The sequence below is a fragment of the Cryptomeria japonica genome, chromosome 3, assembly GCF_030272615.1.
Source record: "Cryptomeria japonica chromosome 3, Sugi_1.0, whole genome shotgun sequence".
Lineage (NCBI taxonomy): Eukaryota > Viridiplantae > Streptophyta > Pinopsida > Cupressales > Cupressaceae > Cryptomeria > Cryptomeria japonica.
This window is the reverse complement of record NC_081407.1, coordinates 761,285,022-761,293,153: the sequence shown is the minus strand read 5'-3', so window position 1 is coordinate 761,293,153 and position 8,132 is coordinate 761,285,022. Positions and strand designations below refer to the sequence as shown.

Below are 8,132 nucleotides of genomic sequence, written 5' to 3'. Positions count from 1 at the left end.
TATTTCCGTTTTTAACTAACTTTTGCATTTTCATTTGGTCGTTAACTGCTTTTCTCAATAATGAGAAAAAATGCAGGACCAGTACCACGATGCTTGACCACACGTTAAACACTTTCCCATGTGAATTGTTGAGAGTTTCTGATGACGACTGATTTAATCTCCCAACTTCTATAGTCTCCATTCCTGTAACAGCTTAATTTTCTATATAAGCACCAATGTGTGAACCTGAATTTGCACTTACAAAGAGTTTAGTTCAACTTAAGTTCCCTAAGTTGCTTGTGCCAATTCATGGCATAACTGCAATTCATAGGCATTTCTGGTTTTATAGATCCAGTAGCGCCCAGATTGCTTAGGCATTGCTTTGATTTGGTGTAAAAAAGAGTAGAATTAGCTTTGATTTGGTGTAGAATTTGTTCACCATGGGTAGCAGGGGAAATGTTTTAGCATTGCTTGTTTTGTTAGGAGGAATGTTGTGCATTCATGTCGAAGGCAGCAAATCCTTTGGAATTTTCGAAAGTCTGACTCGAGCTATGGTGGGACAGCCTTCAGTGGCAGAACCTGCACCAAAACCCCACGTGGAAGACCCTGAAATTGTTGTAAAAATGGTGGAAAGGTAAGCAAGCATGAAGTAAATTATGGATCCACTGCATTGTACTTAGATTCACATGTAAACGTTTTGATTTAGTGTGCCCTGTACTTCAAATCGATATTGTGAAAGATATTGTCTGCATCCCATGCATATTTACTTGGGTAAAGTGGCTTAAAGAGCTGTGTGTAGGGACAGTGTAGATTCATTGCAGTCCCGTACACCAGTTTTGTGAGCCTCACTTCATTATTGTGCCATACATTACTTTGTACTGCTTGTCCTAATATGCATTTATAACAGCTAACTAATGTAAGGTTATCTTGTGGCTGGAGTGAGATGTCTCTGTATTTCAGGAAGCAGATCTCTGTGTTTTATGGTGGGTGTTTTTGTGGATATAAAGTAGTTCTGTTAGGGAAAAATTCAGTTATTAGTTCAATAGTAGAACATGTTCTAATAGTTATCATAGTATTGAATGTTAACAGATTTTTACAATCCACGCCAATATCATTTAGTTGTATATGATTGTGATTTTTAGTATTTCCTGATCCATAATTAGAATGTTTAGAGAATGCATAGATATATAGATTTAATGTGTGTTATCTGTATGATAAGACTTTTGTTTACATGACTGCCAGTAATTGACCAGAAAAAAAACTTTTAATATTAACTAATATAAAACTTGTTAGGGAGGGAAGTCCAACAATGTCTTTTTACTAACAAGAATTCTTGTGAATGTTAATTCTATGAGGTGCTGTTAGCTATGGGACCCGGCTCAACTACTGGAGGTTTTTAACACCTTTTAATTATGGTTATATGTTTGGGGTAGATAAAACTGGCTCAGAGGTTTTATGATTCATTCAATTGGCGTGGAATCAATGTGTATTGTTTGATTGTAATGTAATGCATTTATAACAACATTGTGACTTCATCTTGTGGCTGGAGTGAGATGTCTCTGTACTTCAGGAAGCAGATCTCCCTGTGTTTTATGATGGGTACCTTTAGGGATATAAAATTGTCCTGCTGATAGATGAAATTGTGAGAGATCTTGGTGTGGTAAGGTCTTTTGTTTACATTACTGTAAATCATTGGTCAGAAAATAGGTTTTTAAAAAAATTAAAGATATTAAGTTTCTATAGTTTATGTTAATTAATATTAGAAAGTTTTTAGATTTAATTGTGTATATTTTTGTATAAAAGTTTGATCATATTCTACGATCTATCATCAGAATAGTGAGTTAGAGAAGAGAAGATGTGTGAATAATAGACAAAGACTAGCTAAATAATGAAGAGGTGGGAGATTATTGGCCAAGCTTTTTTAATATTAATTGCCATAAAAATTGTAGGAAGTCCAACAATATCATTTATCTACCAGAATTCTTATGACTGTTATTCTCTGATGTGCTGTTGGCTATGGGGCCCGGTTCAATTGCCAGAGGTTTTTAACACTTTTTTTATGTTTGGGGTAAAGAAAACTGGCGCAGAGGTTTAGTGATTCATTTGGTGTGTTATTTTCCCAAATTAGGAAATGGAAGTAGTTTGATTGTCTTACTTTTTAGTTTAGATCGTATCAGTAGTTCTTTTTGTAAATTTCGGATCAAATTTCTATGATTCAGAAAGAAAGGTAGATTGACTTATTTCTATGTTTCTATGGTAAAATCAATTAATTGTTAGGTTTCCAGAATCACTGCGTAATTCGTTTGTTTAATTGTAATGAAATCATTTGATTGTTAGGTTTCTGGAATCACCGTGTAATTCGTTTGTTCAATTGTAATGTAATGCAGGAGCATAAACAGTTCAAGGAGGCAACTGGGTTTTCTGTCGTGTGGAACTGGAAACCCCATTGATGACTGCTGGAGGTGTGATCCCAACTGGGAAAGCAACAGGCAGAGATTGGCTGACTGTACAATCGGATTTGGCAGAAACGCCATTGGAGGAAAAGGCGGAAGATTATATGTGGTTACAGATCCCGGTGACTCCGACGCAGTCAATCCTCGGCCCGGCACTCTACGCCACGCTGTTATTCAAACAGAGCCCCTGTGGATCATATTCCAAAAAGACATGACCATCCAACTCAAGGAAGAGCTCATCATGAACAGTCACAAGACAATTGATGGCAGAGGTGCAAACGTCCACATTGCAAATGGCCCCTGCATTACAATTCAGTATGTGACCAATATCATCATACATGGCATTCATATCCACGACTGTAAGCCTGCGGGAAATGCTATGGTGAGGGATTCTCCTAGTCATTATGGATACAGAACCATCAGTGATGGCGATGGGATTTCTATATTTGGAGGGAGTCATATTTGGGTCGACCATTGCTCATTTTCCAGCTGCACAGACGGACTTATCGACGCCATTAAAGGCTCCACTGCTATAACAATCTCCAACAATTTTATGACTCGCCATGATAAGGTTTGAAATTTTGAATCTCCATTCACCCACATTAGGATTTGTTTTTGGGTCACTGCTTGATAAGAGCAAAAAACTTCTGAAATTTGTCCTCATAACCCCAAATTTATTGGGTATGTCACAGGTGATGCTTCTGGGCCACAGCGACGGGTATACCCCAGATAAAAATATGCAAGTAACAATAGCATTCAATCATTTTGGAGAAGGGCTTGTTCAACGAATGCCCAGGTATAAAGCAAAAATCTTATTTTCAGCCCAAACAAAATTAGCCTGAAGCAAATCCTAAATCCTACGCATTTGTCTAAAATCAAAATCAATGATGATGGGTATTGTGGGGTAATGCAGATGCCGACTTGGGTATTTTCATGTGGTGAACAACGATTACACCCACTGGGAAATGTACGCTATTGGGGGAAGCGCGAACCCCACCATTAACAGTCAAGGCAACAGATTCATTGCCCCTGCCGACAGATTCTGCAAGGAGGTACATTCACTTTATTAAAACATTTGATGATATTTAGTTTGTCTCATTCTCCGTAATTCACAGTACTTACCTAGTAATTAAAACGGTACAGGTGACCAAGCACGAAGATGCAGCTCAGAGTGAATGGCAGCACTGGAATTGGAGATCAGAAGGGGATCTCATGTTAAATGGAGCATTTTTCAAAGCGTCTGGTGCGGAAGCATCCTCAAACTATGCAAAAGCTTCTAGTCTGGCGGCAAAACCCTCGTCTCTTGTTGATTCTCTCACTGGATCTGCAGGTGTTCTTGCCTGTAGAAAAGGTTCCCGCTGCTGACAATACGGAGACCCACTTTAATCAGTCACTATTTCATATGTTGTACTATAGCAGTAACTTGAAGCTTCTTCTTTACTCTTCAACCTCGGCCTGAAGAATTTACAGTGGTGGAGGCGAATCCTTAGCGGGTGTGGAATCTTGTTTAATGTTAATTATTAATCATGCCGCTTTTATAAGGCTCTTATTCTCATTACAGTTAACTATGTTTCTATTTCCTTCGGTTGAGGGATATGTATATTCTCGAAGTTAGTAACCTATGATTTTAAATAATAATCTAATAAAAATAGATTTGAGAAAAGAAATGATATTGTTGACATAGTATTTAGTGTATTAATTTTATTTTATTTTTATGTTTAATTATTTAAAGGGTTTTAGTTCAATTGGTTGAGCATATTTGACAAGTAGTCTTTTTATTTTATTTTCTAACTATTTCAATAAAAAACAAAAATCTTTTAAAAGAAGTGTTGGCCAACTCTCATATCTTATCAATTCAAAGGATTGGGAAATGTCTAGATGAATATTTGTACTACATTTGAATCAAGTTGAACACTCCAATGAATTTGACAAATGAGATCCTTTGCACATGGCTCCTTAGTTAAAGAATGACTTTTGATTTAAATGTTTAACTTATTCAAATTATTGGAATCCATTATATAAAGACATAGATACCAGCATTTATACAATCTAGAAATCTTATCAAATAAACATTAAACCCTCATACATGATAGCCATATGCATGACTATCCAAGTGCTCGATAGCCATATGTTTGACTATCCAAGTGCTCGATAGCCATATGTTTGACTATCCAAGTGCTTGATAGCCATATGTAACAACCATATTCCTAGTTGGATAGACATTGCCTTGATTCAAAAGGTTGGAAAATATATGGATGGATATCTATATTTTAATAAAGATTTGAACAAGTTTGAATAGTATAATCAAGAAATATCTTATTATTCCCATTAATTATTTTATCACTTATTAATTGTATTCAATCAATTAATCACAAATTATTAATTGTATTCAATCAATTAAATCATAAATTATTAATTGTATTCAATTAATTAATAATATTTATAAGATGATTGTAAATAATAATCTAATAAAAGTTGATTTGTTAAAAGAAATGATATTATTGACATAAAATTAAGTGTGCATCAAATGTTATATTCTATTTTTTATATTCGGCAAATAAAATTTGGTTGAATTTCAAAGAACAAGTAGTCTTTTCATTGGTGAGGATAATAGTATGTGTAAAAAGTCATCCACCAAGGTTTAAACCCTTGGGTTAGGTTTAACAATTGAGTGACTTTGATAGATGAGATCTAGTTCAATTTCTTTGAGCACAATTGGTGAGGATGATAATATGTTATAAAAAATGAAACCAATTCATATCTAGACTGGTTGTAATAGCCCAAAAAAATATTCTATTAAAACAATGTCTTTTAAAATAAGTGTTGGCTAACTAGATCATATCTTATCAATTCAAAGGATTGGGAAATGTATGGATGGATATCTATATTACATTTGAAAATTGAACACTCCAATGACTTTGACAAATGTGATCCCTTGCAAATGGCTCCTTGAATTATTTTTTATTTAAATGTTTAACTTATTCAATTTATTGTAATCCATTATATATAAAGACATAGATACCAACATTTATATAATCTAATTTTTATTATAAATAAAAAAATAAATCTTATCAAATAAGCATTAGCCAAGCCTGAAAATATTCATTTTTTTGAAATATATAAAACAATTTTTATATCACTCTATGACACATCTCAATCTACAATTCTTGACATTGATAGAGTAAACGGAATATATTATGCATAAAAATTTATCCATCAAGGTTTAAACACTTGGGTCAAGTTCAACAATTGGGTGACTTTGATAGATGAGACCACGTACACATGGTTGTTTAGCTAAAGTACGACATGATTTAAATGTATGTTTACTCAAATTATTGCATTAAGAAATGATAACTAACTATTCATATTAAAAAACAAAAATCTTTAAAAAAAGTGTTGGCCGACTCTCATATCTTATCAATTCAAAAGATTGGAAAATGTATGAACACATATCTATATTATATTTGTATGAACACTCCAATAGATCTCCTACACATGACTCCTTAACTAAAAAATGACTTTTAATTTAAATATTTAATTATTCAAATTATTGTAATCCATTACATAAAGACAAAGACCAATATTTATCTACTATTTTCATTTAAAATAAATAAAAAATCTTATAAAATAAGAATTAGCCAACTCTCAAACCCTATCAATTCAAAGGGTTTAGAAAGTTTATGGGTGGATATCTATATTTTCATTTTTTCCCCCTCTAAAATATATAAAATAATTTTCCTTTCGAACCGAATGAATGCCCATTGACCGACGGACTAAATTTATCGTTTCGATGTCCACATCAGTACGTGCATGCGCACGAGGAGGCGGAAAGAATGTGGAATGGGGCATAAACACTTTTATTTCCACATAAATTGCGATGGTCTGCAATTAGACTTAAAGATAAGTTGCGGAGTAAATAATTTTATATTTTTTAATTGTTTTTTAACTAGTTGTAAAAGAGGGTGTTTTTGGAAAGGCTTTCAATTTTTATATTAATATTAAGCTAACAAAACTAGTTTTGCAGTATAACAATTATAGTTTAAAAATAACAGGAAAATATAACAAGCATTAAAAACTAATATCTAAGAAGACTAGAACATAGAGAAGCACACAAAAGACTAGAGATTATTTAAAGTAATTATGGTCTCCCATTTCTCTTAAGAGCCTAGAGATGAGAACCAATATCCCCATACTCAAAATGACCTAAACTTTTTTACCACCTTTGGTGAGAGCCAAAGGGCCTTCTAAAGATTTTCCTTGATAGTTCTTGATTTTTTCATTGAGGGTTTTTAAGTTCTTCCAAGAGTTGGCGATCGTAACCGTTAAAGTAAATGATCTTCTAAATGCTTCCTTTAATCTCCTCAATGTCTTTCTCCAACAACCCTTGTCTTTCATCCTAAATAATCAATTGTTCTTTCATATGGAGAAGTTCCTTTGTATTCTTCTATGAACGTTGAAGTGTACTAAGCATCCTATTTCCATTTAGCTCAACAAAGAACCACTTTAAGAGTGGTGATTATCTAGCTTCTTATGAATCTCATTGGTCTCATCAACCAATGAATCAATTACAAAGCAACATGATAAAGAGACAATGTTGAGTGGTGGGTAATTGTTTTTGATAGAGGAAAGTTGAGGGGGCTGTAATTTTGTTGCTGCTCTGTTGATAGTTGGTTTGCCACTGTTCTTGTTCTGTACCTGGGTCAGCCCCCCTGTTTTGGCTGCTTTTAAATATCAAAAACATGATAAAGAGACAATGTTGAGTGGTGGGTAGCATTTGTCTATTCAAAATACCTTTCGCATAAACCTATAATCTCAAGAATTCTATTTTCAATGTTATTTCATCTCATTCACACACCTTTCTCTTCCCTTTACTTTCAATAATTACCACATCCATTTGAAATCCACCACTTTGGTTCCAACTTAGGGATTACCTCTATCTTTTTTGGGGTTCTCTATTATTTGCTAGGTTTTTTTTTAGATTATTTTGTGGAGTCTCATGTTGTAAATATTGAGGACACACTTTAAGGGCTATCTCTCCATTTTGATGATAGTTACAACAAACCTGTTATCCCATATTCATTGTATTTAGATATTGTTATTCATGAATTTCCACATAGTATTGATTTGCCATCTTCATTGATTATGATAGCACCTATTTTTGTTGTGTGATATTCTAGCACGGAGACACTTGATCAATTTTGAGAGACAAACATCATACGAATTTTTCTCTCATCTATCTACTTGGAGATGGATTTTCTTCTACATCCACCATTATACTTGTTTCTTCCCAAGGAAATTTTGTTGCTTGTAAGCATTGGATCATCTTTTTCCCTCAAGAATTCTTCACTGGTATGCAAGCTACTTCATTGTGGAGGATAAATTTTCTCTCTTTTTCCCTTTTTAATTGATTGTATACTTATGATGAATCTCATTCCTTATGGGAATCTTAAGTTCTCCACCCATCATTATCATATGTTTCTTTGCATCTTTTCTCTCTTTTGGATAGGAGTATTATCCTACTAGGTTTTCTCCTTTTCTTTGTTTGTGATAGATTTTTAGGAAAATAGCGTCTCAACCTTGCATTTACATAAGGTTACTATTTATAGTAAGTTTACATTGACCATGAATTAGTTTGAAAATTCCCCCAAAGCTACAGATTGCATAAATAAGAACGTTGATAGATTTTTGTTGCAAGATCAT

At 33.7% G+C, this 8,132-nt stretch overlaps 1 protein-coding gene across 1 annotated transcript; it reads left to right on the top strand.

The window, feature by feature from the left end:
- Positions 1-205: 205 nt before the first annotated feature.
- Positions 206-4,115, top strand: LOC131068883 (probable pectate lyase 18). Its single transcript, XM_058004156.2, has 5 exons — positions 206-613; positions 2,367-3,003; positions 3,125-3,228; positions 3,346-3,484; positions 3,576-4,115. Exons 1-5 carry the CDS (start codon positions 420-422, stop codon positions 3,795-3,797), a joined length of 1,296 nt encoding a protein of 431 aa, XP_057860139.1. The 5' UTR covers positions 206-419; the 3' UTR covers positions 3,798-4,115.
- The last annotated feature ends 4,017 nt before the right edge of the window (positions 4,116-8,132 follow it).

What these genes read in the sequence shown, in the direction of transcription:
- LOC131068883 (XM_058004156.2), top strand. Translation starts at nt 420, where the DNA reads ATGGGTAGCAGGGGAAATGTTTTAGCATTGCTTGTTTTGTTAGGAGGA. An exon ending in TTATGACTCGCCATGATAAG is followed by an intron (nt 3,004 to 3,124) that starts GTTTGAAATTTT and finishes GGTATGTCACAG; the next exon opens with GTGATGCTTCTGGGCCACAG. An exon ending in CTTGTTCAACGAATGCCCAG is followed by an intron (nt 3,229 to 3,345) that starts GTATAAAGCAAA and finishes GGGGTAATGCAG; the next exon opens with ATGCCGACTTGGGTATTTTC.